This window comes from Tamandua tetradactyla, chromosome 12 (genome assembly GCF_023851605.1).
Source record: "Tamandua tetradactyla isolate mTamTet1 chromosome 12, mTamTet1.pri, whole genome shotgun sequence".
NCBI classification, from domain to species: domain Eukaryota; kingdom Metazoa; phylum Chordata; class Mammalia; order Pilosa; family Myrmecophagidae; genus Tamandua; species Tamandua tetradactyla.
The window spans coordinates 74,781,738-74,797,675 of record NC_135338.1 but is presented as its reverse complement, the minus strand read 5'-3'; the positions used below and the strand labels follow the sequence as shown (position 1 = coordinate 74,797,675).

At 37.1% G+C, this 15,938-nt stretch overlaps 1 protein-coding gene across 4 annotated transcripts in view; it reads right to left on the bottom strand.

Moving 5' to 3' along the window:
* Window positions 1–15,938, bottom strand: part of HERC2 (HECT and RLD domain containing E3 ubiquitin protein ligase 2) — a 277,180-nt gene that overhangs the window by 88,786 nt on the left and 172,456 nt on the right. For all 4 annotated transcript variants that reach the window (XM_077123972.1, XM_077123973.1, XM_077123974.1 and 1 more), the window contains exons 45-52: window positions 15,425–15,567; window positions 7,897–8,164; window positions 7,614–7,750; window positions 6,340–6,438; window positions 4,333–4,501; window positions 4,120–4,245; window positions 2,437–2,545; window positions 2,183–2,322 (exon numbers count right to left, since the gene is read on the bottom strand). In XM_077123972.1, coding sequence (XP_076980087.1) covers window positions 2,183–2,322; window positions 2,437–2,545; window positions 4,120–4,245; window positions 4,333–4,501; window positions 6,340–6,438; window positions 7,614–7,750; window positions 7,897–8,164; window positions 15,425–15,567 — 1,191 coding nt within the window. The remainder of the gene's footprint in view (window positions 1–2,182; window positions 2,323–2,436; window positions 2,546–4,119; window positions 4,246–4,332; window positions 4,502–6,339; window positions 6,439–7,613; window positions 7,751–7,896; window positions 8,165–15,424; window positions 15,568–15,938) is intronic.

Below are 15,938 nucleotides of genomic sequence, written 5' to 3'. Positions count from 1 at the left end.
AGGTATATACTCCAAAAGTTAAAATATATGTCCACCCAGAAACCTGTACACAAATAGTTATAGCAGCATCATTTACTACAGCCAAAAAGTGAAAACAGCACAATGTCCAATAACTTACATAAATAAAATGTGGTATACAGAATATTATTCAGCCATAAAAGGAATGAAGTAATGATACATGTTACAACATGGATGAACTTTGACATTATGCTAAGTTAAAAAAGCCAGACACGAGAGACCACATATCGTATGATTTCATTTATATGAAATATCAAGAATAAGCAAATCCAGAGACAGAAAGTAATTAGTAGTCACCTGGGGCTGGGAGAGGAGAAATTAGTGGTGGTGGGCGAGGACAGAATGACTACTAATGGGTCTAGGGTTTCTTTAGGGGGTGATAAAAATGTTCTAAAATTAGGTTATTATGATTATTGCACAACTCTGTGAATATACTAAAAACCACTGAACTGTACTCTTTAAAAGGGAAAATTTTACAGTATTGCAATTACATCTTAATAAAGCAGTTTAAAATATATGTAAGATATCTATGCAGAAATACTGAAAATACTGAAACTGAAGCTCTAAACAAACAAAAAGAATGGTTGTATATCATGATTATGGACTAGAATGTGCACTACTATAAAGATGTCAATTCTTCCGAAACTGATTCGAACACTTGATATGATTCCAGCCAAACTTCTTACAGGTAACTGGAAGGAACTTGACAAGCTAATAGTAAAATGTGCATGGAAATGGAAATGGAAATGGCCAAGTAAGCCAAAACATTATTATGGAAGAACCATAAGATGGAGATTAGCACTACTGGAAATCAAGTCTCATTATAAAACTATAGTTATTAAGGCATTATGGTATTGACAGAAAAACAAATTAACCAATGGAATAGAATGAGAAATCCAACAACATGAAGTAACCAGAATTCTCATATAGTATTGGTGGGAATACAGATAGATGCAACCACTTCGGAAAACAAGTTGATAGTCTCTGCTAATGTTGAAGATTTACATAGGCTAAACAGAAATACAAGTGATGTATTATCAGAAATAGTTAAAAACTAACCAACCCAAATGGTTGTTCCCCATTAATGGGTAAATAAGTTGTGTATTTCTATATAACTGTTTATCTAAATTTATATAATTTATAACATACTATATATGTTATACATAGTATATAGCTATATATACTATATATACTAGATACATGCTATATATCATAAAAGCAAACAAATTATAGCTATAAGCAACAACATGGCAAGTACTCACAAACACAACTTTAAGCAAATTTGGGCAGACACAAAAGAATAGATACTGTAAGCATCCATGTAAAACACTTTCCAAACCAAGTCAAACTAAACTGCAGTGCTTAGGAAGAAGGTACACAGGTGTAGATGGTAAAAGCAAAGCAAGGATTCTATAAAAGTTGGGATGATGAGAGCCTCTGTGGGAAAGTGAGGGGACTGTACCTGGAAAGGAACGCTAAGAGGTTACTAGGATGCTGGCAATGTTCTATATCTTGACCCGAGTACTGGTTTTCCAACAAGTTTTCACCTGATGATAAATCACTGAGTAGTACATTCTGTTTGTTTCATACTTTTCTAAAGTGTTATATTTCACAATTTAAAAAATTATGGTATCTCTCTAGGATTGCTGCCTCTGTTCCACTGAACTTAATTCAAAGCAAAAGTATAATTACAGAACAGATAAAAATAATTTATCCTGTGAATAAGATAAAATTTATTCTTATTTGTCTTATTTTTTTAGAATGGCATATCTAATTTCTAAAAATTTATCTTTCTAGAAATAGTAATATAACCATGTGGTTCACCAAAACAATATAAAATAAAATAAGGACACACAAAAAATTCACTCTCTATCAATCCAATTCCTCACCCTAAACAACTAAACACTTGTTAATTTCTTGAGTTTCTTCTAACATTTGTTCATGGAAATATGAGCTAACAAACCCAGTTTCATATTTCCCCACCTCCCTCCTCCCTCTTTCTTATACAGAAGATAGCAAATCACCAGTGAGTAGGACTCTATGTTTTTTTGCTTCACTGTGCTCACTGTACTAATTAAAACCTTAATAAAATACATTTGTGTATAGAACAGTTACATCATTAATGACATCTGCTGGAAGAAAAAACATTACCATTCTATCATACCTGGTTCATTTATTCTGCCAAATGTATGCCTGGTGTTATGTTTTTTGGTCTTGAAACAGGTTTCACAAAAATCAAAGTCATCACAGTTTCTGCATTTGAATCTAGATCCATTGATAGGAAACATTTGACAGCCATCACACCTGTTTTTAAAATATCCATTGAAATGATAAGAAAAACTGAGGTCACAATTAAGCTTAATTCAAAGAAACCAGTCTTCCCAAAACAAACCCAACAATCTTAAAATCAAGACTTACGTAACCCCAGGGTGAATACTAGGTACCAACTCCATTTCTGACAGTAGCCCAGTCCAGTGAGATTGCTGAGGAAAGTCAACAATGACATCCTTTCCATTGGCACTAAAAGCTAGGACAGAACAAAAATTGGCTCTGAAAACTAATTTATCACCAGTAAAAATTAAACTTTAGTTATGTGATATTATATTGTACTCAGTCATGTTTTACAAAGAGTTCTTATCTTTCAGAGATATGTACTAAGATACTTATGGATGATATAATATAATGTCAGAGATTAGCTTCAAAATAATCAAGGGAGGGTTAGATAAGAAACAATTTGGGCCATAAGTACACAACTGCTAAAGTCAGGTGACAGGTACACAGAGGTTCATTATACTATCATCTCTACTTCTGTACATGTTCGATTGAAATAGGGTTTCTTTTTTGTTTCCTGTTTCATTAAGCCAAGTAAAAAATTCCATATAGTATCTTAAATATTTTAGGGAAGAAAAGTGACAATAAAATAATGTTAAGACTGCTGCACTTACCCTTTGATAAGAGCAATATGCCACTCAAAACATTAATTTTTAAACCAAAATCTTGCTTTTAAATTTGCCTTTGTTTTAATTTGTAAGGCTTCTGAGAATCGCTTGAGTGAAAATATTAAGTTAAAGTAAAATATTAAATAATTCATTTGTTATTACGTAACCTAAAAACACTAATACCCCACCCACTGAGGAAACATCACTGTTGTGGCTTTGTGGCCTTGTCTACTCTAAAGCTATCTGAAGGAAAACAGAGCTTCCCACAGGCTAAAACAAAACAAAACACCATCTCTTAATGACATCAAAATAGTTTAAAGAAAAATAAAACCATATTCATACTTAAAATTTCCCCCATGCAATTTTAAAGTGGACATTATATACCTTTAAATACAGTGTATCATGTGTGATTTGTAATCTCAAATTATCACATTAAATATAACCTAAGGAAAATTCTGTTTTTCCAGTTCCTCTCATTATTTGCACATTTCTGTTTCTTAAATTCAATATTTTTAATTTTTTTTCAAAAGTTCAAAATTTACACATTAGGAAAAAATCCTGACAGCTGGGTGCTGCTCTGACACTCAGAGCTTGGCCTTGGTTGGCAAAAGCTGGTCTGACACTCACAGGTCATTTTGCAGAACAATTTGTAGAACAGTTTTACAGAACACCAACATCAGACAAGGCCACTGTAAACTAACGGATCATGACAAAAACATCCACTTCTTTATCATCTAATCAAACTCAAATCTAGTCCAAACTACGAACATGACTGTACATTCCTCCATCACAGCTAATATGAGTGACTGCTTTTTCTTCACCAAGCACAGAGATTCATAAAGCCTTCATAAAAATTCAGCCTTGCTCCATTACTTCTACTTCTAGGTAACGTTTATTAAGACATCCAGTTTTAGAAATATTCCTGCTTTCTGAACCCATCCCCAATTCCTCCCATAATGTAATGAGTTGAGACACCCAACTATATTCAACTACAGGTGTGTTCCTAGCAGCTTTTGGTGAGAAGGCACTGACAAGTAAAAAAACACTTTATATATCATATTGTTTTCTTTATACTTCCTTCCTCTTTGCCCTTGGATGCAAAAAAATACTGAGTTTATATTTGTTACTACAAAGCTAATATTTGGAATTTTGTTGATATTACCTTTTACTACCCCCACACTTTGATGGGTAACAGATCCCCATTTGTATTTTGGTGTGGTTACTGAGGTTTTGACTCGTACTTTATCACCAATCTTGATGTGAGAAGGAGAACTTGGTGGCGGATAACCTAGAGATTTCAACAATAAATGCATTATAAATTAGCATTCATTTCTGGGAACTTTGTCTAATTAAGGGAATGCAAGAATGTGCTCACCTATAAGTTCAACATGAATATACCTAACCCAGTAGGTGCCTCCTTTTTGTTGCCAATCACACTGCACATTGAGGTCATGTAACCCATCTCTGTCCAGTTTGATAACTTTGCCCACATCTCCTTCACATACCTCTTCATATGTTCGACAGCATCTAACCATCATTCCCACCTACAATTAAAACGCAATAAAAGATCCAGTCCAGTGTACATAGATGAAATGAACAATGACAAATAGCATTATTCTACCCTTAAGAAAATATATTCCTTAGCATTCAGGGTAGGCTCCTATCATTTTATCCTTAAATGGAACCACGGTGCTTTAGAAAAAGGGATGGTTCTATGTCTGAGGTAGGAAATAATACAAAGTAAACACAGACGAAGTTGTGCCATAAAGCAAAGGAGCGTTCAAAGATTAAAGAGTTCACTCAAAAGGACAATTTGATCATAAAAAGCTGATTGCCATGGCTGAAACACTGAATACACAAACATCAATAAATTCATAATTATACTCAATAAGCCAAACACAGCTTCTTGGTCACCTTTGCTAAGTACCAGGACACCAACTCATCACTCTGAAAACTAATTAAAAAAAAAAAAAAAGCAAGCATTTACTCTGTCTTTCCTTACAAACTATACTAGAAAGGGCAAGTAGACTTGGTGAGAACATTTTCTATAGAAGAGAGTTCTAGCTAATAAATTTGGAGGTGAGAACAAAATAAGAAAATCACTATCACACAACCCCTAGGGGGTGACCACTAATGGCTACTGAAGAAATCAGATGATAAATTAATGGAGAACTTTACAACAGAACAGACTGACAACCCTAAACCACCAAAAACCTTCGAGTTGCTATAAATAAGACACCCTACAGTTTTGATGCAGTAGGACATACTGCCACCTCAGGAACATTCGTGTCTAAGACTCAACTTGAATCTGGTCACCCTCCAGCTCTAATACCCACCTCACAGAAGATACAGGGGCAGAGAAAGATGTCAGATAGCACCAGGAGGCCACAACCAAATCCAGAAGGCAGGGGGGAAAAAAACGAAAGGAGATTCTTCCAGGTTATAAGAGACTTCAGAGACATATCACCCAAATGTAGGGTATATGATCTATCTATATTCAAAATTTTAAAAGTAGCTGGAAAAAACTACTCTTGAAAAACTTAGAGAAACTTAAGCAAGCACTGGGTATGGGATGATAATTAAGGAATTACTGTTTATTTTGTTGGTGTTAGATAACTGATGCCCATTATATTAAAAATTAAATCTTTTATCTGTTAGGAGTACATACTGACATTTATAGATGAAATGAGGTCTGGAGTTTTCTCTGAAATATATTAACTAGAACAAAAAATTTTAAATAAGAAAAGAAAGGATTTCAGATAGATGGAGCACTACATAAAATAACATTTTAAAAAATTAGACAGCAGTGAGAATGATAGAAGAAAAACAAGCAAAAATAGATAAAGAGGTATCAAAATAGGGGTACTAAAAAAATGCACACTCTGAGCCATGTGCACTGTGGATAGGCACACTTGCGTCCTAAAACTCTAGGCCTCTGGCTCACCTTCTACTCCTCTGTCCTGTGATGACTCTGCTACACCACAATGGCCTCTTGGCCGGACCCTAGGTCCACCATGAAAGTCCCTGCAAGGCCTCTGACTTTCTTCCCAGATGGCTGCCAGCCAGCCCCATCATACTCTGCAGGCCGGTCCCATCACACTCTACACGTCTGTATACAGGGCTCTATCTTTTCCATGAGGCCTTTTCCAGTCACCTGATTCTGATAACATCTGCCTCTGCCTCCTACACTCTGATCCCTTTACTCTAATCTATTTGTTCTCATTCCCATGCTACAGAATTTGTTTACTGTCTGTCTTCCATCACTAGAACTTTGGATTCAAAAGGGAAGAATCTTCGTTCATGGATGCTTGGCACATAGTAGGTGCTCAAATAGTTGCTGAGTGAATAAATGATTAAGGCTACACATTCAGACAATACTCACCTGAATATTTTCTCTCACATACACAGCATAATCATCATTACTTAAGAAATCAGCTCGCTTTTTATAAGTCTGGCTCTCTGTAACAACAGCACCAGTAGACTACAACAGATAAATTTTTAAAAATGGTGAATTAGAATAAAACTATTAAAAAAGAAAGAAGTTTGAGAATTCCATACTACTAAACAATGAAATATCAAATACTGTATATTTTCACTATAAAAATCTTCATTTAAAAAAAGTTAAAGCAGTACCACAGTATACAGAAACAAATCTCAAAAGCCACAAGTATAAAAAATTTCTGAGGCATTTACAAGTTAATCTTTTAAAACAATTTACTTAGATGAGAAATCAATGTGCAATATCAAACATGAAATTTTACTAAATCTTCTAATGGCTACCACAAATCATTAGTTGTTTAGAAAAGGATCTTTTTTAAAGCTAAAAGTAAGATACAGATATTCAGCAATCCCTTCGTGCTGGTTTGAAATTGTTATATACCCCCAAGAGAAGCCATGTTCTTTTAATCTTAATTCAATCTTTGAGGGGCAGACCTATTGTAGGGTGGGATCTTTTGATTAGGTTGTTTCCATGGAGATGTGACCCATCCAATTGTAAATGCTGCCTTTTGATTAGGTTATTTCCACAAAGTTGTGACCCACCCGTCCAAGGTGAGTCTTAATTAGTTTACTGGGTCTTTGAAAGAGCTCATAGAGAGAAAAAGATTTCAGAGCAGAGAGATGGAACCAGGTTACTGACATTTGGAGATACTAAGCTAAGAGACAAAACCCAGAGTTGCCATGGAGAAGCTCAGTAAGGACCCACAGACATTTAGAGGGAAAGCCACTGGAATCAGAGCCATCTGAGACCAGAAGCCAGGGGATAAGGGCAGCAGACATTTCCATGTGCCTTTCCATGTACAGAGAAACCCTGGAGGACATCAGCCTTTTCTTCAGAGTCAAAGTATCTTTCTAGTATACCTTAGTTTGGACAGTTTCATTGTCTTGAAATCATAAATTTGTAACCTAATAAACCTCCTTTGTAAAAGCCAATCCGTCTCCGATATACTACATTCCAGCAAACTGAATAAAATATTTTAGCAAATTGAAACACCATTCAATTATAAAACAAAGAGTTCTTGATATGTGCCCAGCAGGCCTCAGTAAAGAAATGGATAGTTCTTTCAAGGAACAAAGAAAACTAACATACAAAGGACTCAGAGTGAAAGACCACAGGCACAAGCCAATGGGTAGGTTATCAGCTCTGAAGATACTGACCACAGGGTAAGCAGCCTCATCTGTATCTTCCACTAGTTCCTCATCCGAGTACTCATCAGACATAGTGTCTCCATCCGAGAGATCCGTGATCTGTACATCAGAGTGGTCTAAGAGCCACCCAACCAGGGCCTCGACACCTAGGAGTGAGCCCACACAGGTACATGTCATGACACAAGAAGGAAAAGCATTGCATGGGTATGTTCTGTCATCAGCATTTAAGGCAAACCTAAAAATAAACAATGGGAGCCCATTAAATGCAATTCCCTTAAGAAAAAAGCAATACCGGGTAATCCAGAAGCATTTCCAGAAGCTCCAGTGAGTGATTTCAGCGCAAACTCTATGTTCCTTCTGGGAAATCCCATTTCCATGAGCTGAACCACGATGGGCAGAGCTGGCACAGGCGACTGCTTGTGCTTCTTCACCCTGACAGGGCGGAGGTGCTGCACTGGGACTGGCGTGGTAGCCTCACTCGGGCTGCAGTCTTCAAACATGGGGCTCGACGGGTGGGCAGACTCCACAGCTAAGCACTGACACACGGCCAAAGCAGCAGCCTGGGTAAATGAGAGGGTCTTTCCTGGGAGCTCTGCAAGCTACCATCAGTTAACTCAAACAGTCTATGAAAATGAAAATTAGGAATTTCTACTATGAACTACAGTAGAGAAATATACAAAATCCAAACTCCTATGCATGTTTTTAAATTTATGAGAAAATATGTTTGAAAAGGACAAAGGCAAGTCTCACAGTTCAATACAGAGGAAAGATGTGGCCGTCAAACAGTTTTCCTAACTGTCTCAGCAAGCAGAGAACCTAGTAAATAAACCCATTATAAAGGCCCTTTAAGCCCTGAGCACTGACAGAGCAAGGAAGAGCAAGGGCCTGGTAAGCCAGGAGATGGGTGGGCCGCCAACCCAGGTCACCTGTGCTCCTCCCTCCAACACAGGCCAGAAATGTCCAAGACTCTCACATGTACCAGCAAAGCAGTTCCCAACTATTAAAGGGCAAAATAACCACCCATTTGTGAGTTAAACATGATATTAAAAAAAAAGAGGGTGAAAGCATATTAGTCGGGAAGCAAACTGCAATGGTTCAATAGTCACATCTGTCCCAGAGTATGTACTGGGCACTCGGTACGCAAAATATACATCCCTCCCTCCTGATACTCTTGCAATTTTCTGCTCCTCCATCCTGGTTGCTCTCTCAGCAATTACAACTTGCTTTTAAACTGAGCGTGTGAGAAAGGAGTGAAGGAAAAATGGAGGGCACCTTAGAGCCTTCCAGTGCTCAGAAAAAGTCAAAGCCCAGGATTTTCCTGTTAAGTATGAGTAACCTGGAAGCAACTGGTATCATCCTAACATCTTACAACTCAAAACCATAATGAGTTCTGATAACGGGGAGTTTAGGTTGCACTGGATTACAATATCTGGTGATAATAAATTATAACCTCTAGATAAAATATAAAAAGACTATTTAAAGGCAGTATATAACAGTCAAAACCAATCAAAACTGGAACAATACAACCCCCAAAACAGGAGAAGCTCAGTAGTCAGAATCACATTTGGGTGACAAAAAGAAGCAGTGGAGCATTCGTACCTTTGGCATTAAAAAAAAAATTTCTCCCCACAAAAAAAGCTGGAACCAAGAGTACTGGCACTCAGCCTTCTAAAAGGAACCCCTGAATGGTCTGTCTCTTGGCTGAGGGCATTGCAAATTGCTCCAGACTCAGCACTTCTGAAGGCCGTCATCTGAAGGAGCACAGAGGAAAATGGGAACAGATATTCAGGTTGACCCAGATCATGCTTTACCCCACTAACAAAGCCCAGACTCTCCATGCTTGTGGTTTTGCAGTCTACAGAGGTGTTTGCTAATCTCTGCCACCCAACAAGGATTACAAACCTGTTTAACTCATAGTTTAAAAAATGTCAGTCAAGCAACATGGATGAACCTTCAGGATACTATGTTGAATGAAATAAGTCAGACAGAGAAGGACAAACATTGTATGACCTCATTAACATGAACTAATTATAATCTGTAAATACATTGTGCTGGTTGGAAACTGTTGCACATTCCAGAAAAGCCATGTTCTTTAATCCCCCTTCAATACTGGAGGGTGGGAGTTTCTGACTAAGTTGTTTCCACAGACATACTACCCACCCAATCGTGGGTCAGACCTTTTCATTAGGTGGTTTCCATGGAGATGTCTCTCCACCTATTGATGGTGGGGTTGCTTACTGGAGTTCTTTAAAAGGGAACCATTTTGGAAAAAGCCTCAGAAGCAGCAGAATCCACACAGCCACAGATCTTTGGAGATGCAGAAAAAAAATACCCCTAGGAAGCAGTTTGAAAAAACTGGGAGAGAAAGCTAGCAGATGATGCCATGTGCCTTCTCAGCTGAGAGAGAAACCCCAAATGTCATCAGCCCTTTCTTGAGTCAAGGTATCTGTGCTGATTTGAAAAGATTTATGTACCCTAGAAAAGCCATGTTTTAATCCTCAATCTTGTGGGAGCAATGATTTCTTTTAATCCTTATTCAGTACTATAGGTTGGGGATCTGATTAGTTACCTCCAGGGAAATGTGACCCAATCAATTGTGGGTATTAAACTTGATTAGACCCATTCTATGCAGGTCTTGATTAGTTTACTGGAATCCTATAAAAGAGGGCACATTTTGAAGGGAGTGCCTTTTTGAGAACAAGGAAAAAGCCACAGAACCACAGCAGAATGACAAGAAAACCAGAGTCCACCAACAAGCAACCACTGGAGATGAAAGCAGAGAACACCGCTGGGAAACTTCATGAAGCAAGAGACGTGGAGAGGAAGCTAGCAGACAACACCATGTTCACGACATGCCTTTCCAGATGAGAGAGAAACCCAAACCATGTTCACCATGTACCTTTCCACTTGAGAGAGAAACTCTGAACTTCATCGGCCTTTTTGAATCAAGGTATCTTTCCCTGGATGTCTTAGATTGGACATTTCTATTCACTTGCTTTAATTGGGACATTTTCACAGCCTCAGAATTATAACTTGTAACTTATTAAATTCCCCTTTTTAAAAAGCCATTCTGGCAGCTAGCAAATTAGAACAGAATGTTTCATTGGATGCCTTTGTTTGGACATTTTTTTCTGGACTTAAGAATTGTACACTGTAATAAATACCCCTTTTAAAAGTAATTCCATTTTGGTATTGTATTCTGGCAACTTTAGTAAACCAAAATACTCAGACATAAAATCTAGACTATAGGTTATGAGGAGATTGAATGAGGCTAGAGAATTGGGAGAGGCTGCTTAAAATTCACAGAATTTTTAACTAGGTTGAATTTAAATGAGGGGAAAGGGATAGAGGTGATGGTAACACATCACTGTGAGTATAATTAACAACGCTAAATTGTGGGTGAATGTGGTGGAAAGTGGAAGTTTAGAGTCATGTATACCATCAGAAGGAAAGTTAGAGGTTAAAACAGGGACTGTATAACACAGTGAATCTTGAGATGGACAACGTCTGTGATTAACTCTATAAATATAAAAGAGTACTTCATGATCTAGAACAAATGCACAGCACTGTTACAAGGAATTAGTAATAGAGGAATATATGGGAAAAAATATACCTATTGCTACGGTCTATAGTTAATGGTAAAATCTTTTTTTTTAATTTTTATTAATAAAACCAATCAACATACAATTTGAACATTCTTTATTTTCATCATATAGTTGCATATTCATCATCATGATCATTTCTTAGAAAATTTGCATCAATTCAGAAAAAGAAATAAAAAGAAAACAGAAAATAAATTCATACATACCATATCCCTTACCCCTCCCTTTCACTGATCACTATCATTTCAATCTACTAAATTTATTTTAACATTTTTCCCCCTATTCTTTGTTTTTAATCCATATGTTTTACTCATCTGTCCATAAGGTAGATAAAAGGAGCATCAGACACAAGGTTTTCACAATCACACAGTCACATTGCAAAAGTTATATCATTATACAATCATCTTCAAGAAAAATGGCTACTGGAACACAGCTCTACATTTTCAGGCAGTTCCCTCCAGCCTTTCTGTTACATCTTAACTAAAAAGGTGATATATATTTAATGCATAAGAATAACCTCCAGCATAACCTCTTGATTCTGTTTGGAATCTCTCAGCCACTGACACTTTATTTTGTCTTATTTCTCTCTTCCCCCTTTTGGTCAAGAAGGTTTTCTCAATCCTTGGTGCTGAGTCCCAGCTCATTCTAGGATTTCTGTCCCATGTTGCCAGGATGGTCCACACCCCTGGGAGTTATATCCCACGTAGAGAGGGGCAGGGCAAGTTTGCTTGTTGTGTTGGCTGAGAGAGACCACATCTGAGCAACCAAAAAGGTTCTCTTGCGGGTGACTCTTAGGCCTAATTTTAAGTAGGCTGAGCCTATCCTTTGTGGGGTTAAGCTTCATATGAACAAACCCCAAGACTGTGGGCTCAGCCTATTGTTTTGGTTGTCCCCACTCTTGTGAGAATATCAGAAATTCTCCACATGGGGAAGTTGAATTTTCTCCCTTTCTCGCCATTCCCTCAAGGGGACTTTGCAAATACTTTTTTATTCACTGTTCAAATCACTCTGGGATTATCAAGGTATTACTCTGGACAAACGTACAAAATGTCATGCCCTACTCAAGGTTTCATATACTTAGGGTGTTCAATTAAGCTGTCCACATAACTTATATTAGGAAATGCAGTAGTCAAAATGTAAGTTTTGTACCAAATATTTTTTGCTTCAGTCTCACACATAAAGTTTTAAAATATTAATTACCATCTATTTTCAACATCCTGAATTATTGACATTCCTATGTTCATCCTCATGCAAAACATTTTTAAATTTGTACATTTAGTCACTATCATTATACACTCTAGGCATTCCTAGATGATACCATCTCAGTTTTTATTGTATAACTTTCCTTCTGATTTCATTTGTGCCCCCAGGCCTCCTCCCTCTATCATTCTCACATTCAGCTTCATTAATGGTAATATCTTAATAGTCTTTCATTAACAGTAACAAACGTACCACACCAATGCTAGTGGGTTAATGATGGGGTCGGAGGGTTTTCTCTTTCTCTTTCTTTTTGAGTAATTAAAATGTTCTAAAATTGATTGTGGTGATGAATGCACAAGTATGTGATGATACTGTGAACCACTGAGTGTATACTTTGGGTAGACTGTATGGCGTGTTAACATATTTCAATAAAATTGCATTAAAAAAGAAAAAAAGTGGTGTGACTGGACTGCAGCTAGAGGTTGAATTCAGAACTGCCAAAATAATTAAAAATTGAGGGGGGAAAAAAATTTGAGGGAGAAGATGCCAGAAAGAAACCAGAGAGGAAAATAAAATACAATGTATATTAAATCCTTGGCTGATTCCAAAACCACGTGTGAAAGTCTGAAGAACCAACAAAAAGAAGCAGCTAGAAGGTGAGGGAGTTGAAGAGAAACTTCTACAGCTACGCAGTTCAGGGAAAATGGTGTCTGGAATTCAAGTAGAGGGAATGGGTAGAGATGCAAAGGTTTCCACTGAAACCCCAGAAGAGCCATGCCTTAGAATTAGGTACCAGAAAACCCAGGACTAAGGGCAAACAAAAATAAACCCATCATAAAAAAACAAACTAAAATTAATCTACTATAGGAGTAAGGAGATCTGCCAGGTAAAATTCAATATTCTTCAGAGGAAGCTGACAGAATCCAGAGCCAATACAATGCAATATCCAAAATTTCCAAAATATAATAAAAAATATTAGATATGTAGAAAAGAAGAACTATAATCTAGAGGAAAATATTGTCAATGGTAATAGATCAACAGGTGACCCAAGGTGTTGGAAACAGCAAACAAGAAATTTAATATAGCTATTAGAATTATGTTTTTTAAATTTATGGTAAAAATAGAAGAGGTGGAAAAAATAAGAACTCTTGAGGAATACAGAAATTCTTCAAAAAAACAAAATAGAAATATGAGGCCTGAAAAACACAAAACTCAAGATAAAGTATTCTTGGATGGGCTTAATAGCAGATCAGACCCAACGAAACAAAGTTTCTTAACCTTGAAAATGGGTCAATACTAATTAACCAAACTGATTAAAATTAAAAAGACATTTAAAAAATAATAAGCAGAACCTCTGTGATATACTTACAGATGTGCGCAATGGTAGTCCCAGAAGAGGACAAGACGAGAATAGGGTGAGAAAAAATAGGCAAAATGTTTTAAAATCTGGGGGTGGGGGAGATGGAGGGAGAATAGGGCAAGAAAAAAATGGGCAAAAAATTTTTAAATTTGTGTGTGTTGGTGGGGGGAATAGGAGGAATGGAGAGGTGATGAACCAACCCACAGATATAACTTAAGAGAACCTCAAGCAGATGAGGAAAACATGCACATACACAGGCACATTTTGGACAAACTGCAAAAAAAAAAGAAAATATTAAAAAGTACCCAGTGCGGAAAAGCCAGTACAAAGATAAGAACAATGACAAGTTTTCATCATAATCAGTGGAAGCCAAATAATGGACAATCCCTCTTTCATATAACATACTTTCCCATCTTCTAAAAGACAACTCTGTTTCCTTTTGTCTTAACACTAAAATCTCTCAGTCTAAATGTGGACGTGGTCTGCCCTCCACCCTCTGAAATTCTTGATGTAATCAGTAAGGACATCTGTGTCTCTCTCAGAAGACTGGAAATTGCTCCCTGCCCCCACTTTGAACTAGATTCTCATCTTAGAGATTCTCAGACCAGACATGCAGTGCACAAAAGTCAAAAACTCTCAGAAAAGGCAGTGCCACCCTGTTTTTTCCCTCCCTCATGCCAAGTGTCCTATTTTCTTCCTTGGCTCCCTCTAGTATTGAAGGCTAGCCCTCCCATATGTCCCCACATGCCTATCAGCTCCCCAAGAGCTGCTGGCTCTCTCAGGCCTCCCCAGGAGCTGCTGGCTCTCTTTTCGGGTCTCAGCCTCTAGAGAATTTCTATTAGGGTATTTTCTGCCTGCCAAACTAAGCACTGAAGATGGTTTTGTTTTGTTTTGTTTTCTTTAATATTTTATCCAGAATTTTTAATGTATTATATAGGAGAAAGGATTTTTTTTAAATATCTAGTCTCCATGTTGCAATCTTCAAAAGTCCCCATTAATTTCAGACCTGGTTGAAAGTCACCTCTTCACAAGAACATCCTCAGCAACCTGAAATGTGCTACTCACTGTTACTCCTCACAGCTAGGCTAGGGAGCACCCTCTGAGGTGAGAGTTAAGGCACTCAAGGGTAAGGACTGTCTCTCATGAAGGTCCTCTGAAAGAAGGACTATAATGTCCTAGAGACTAAGCACAAACATGGTTAAAGTCTAACTAGCCAGAGAATTATTTTGGTATATATTCTTATTGAAATAAATTTGTATATTATTTAAAATAAAGATACATTCTTAAGAAAATATACATCTATAAAAAGTTCTCACTTCAGCATACTGGAATAAAAACTATGAAGATGACAAAAAAAAGGAATGATCTCACTTACATGAAATAATTAGAATATGCAAATTAACAGTCATAAATTAGAATATAGATCACCAAGTCGGGGGGGGAATGGGGAGTTAATGCTTAATTGGTACAGAGTTTCTGTTTAGGGGTGATGTTCTGGTAATAGATGGTGGTGATGGTAGCACAACATTGTCAATATAATTAAAGGCAGTGAATTATAAACTTGAAGGTGGTTAAAAGTGGAAATTTTATGTTGTACAAATGTTACCACAATAAAAGCAAAAACATTTAAAAAAACTGTCAAGGTTGCACAACTGTACCTCAAGTTCTTGTTTATCAAATATGGCCTTTACTGGAGATGGCTGAGTGGCCGATGCTAGTAACTGCTGCAAAAGGATCATGGGGGGCTGCGGCCCTTCAGGAGACATGTCCCCAAGGTCAGGGGATGCAACTGCACCATCATCTGAATTTAAAAACAAAATGTACAACATTGTTTTCAACCTCAAACATCTCTTCGAATGTGTTATTAAATAGGATATGATTTTTAACTCATCAAGTATTACAACAGAAATCTTCAAGACTCATACAACCAAAAATATCCTCTAAAGAAATTTTCCATGCCCTGCTTCTTGGTCTCTGTCCTTCACTAGGTTCATCTGTTTCTTAGAGGCAACAAAAGTTAGTTCCCAGATTTCTGTCCTCCATCCAATTTGCTTCAAATGACCCTCTTCTGTGGACACAATAACCTTGATTAAGCTCTGCTAATTTAACTCAGGCTGAGCATAGAAAAGCCATTTTCATTCTCTATACTTCAATTTCCTAGATCCCATCATC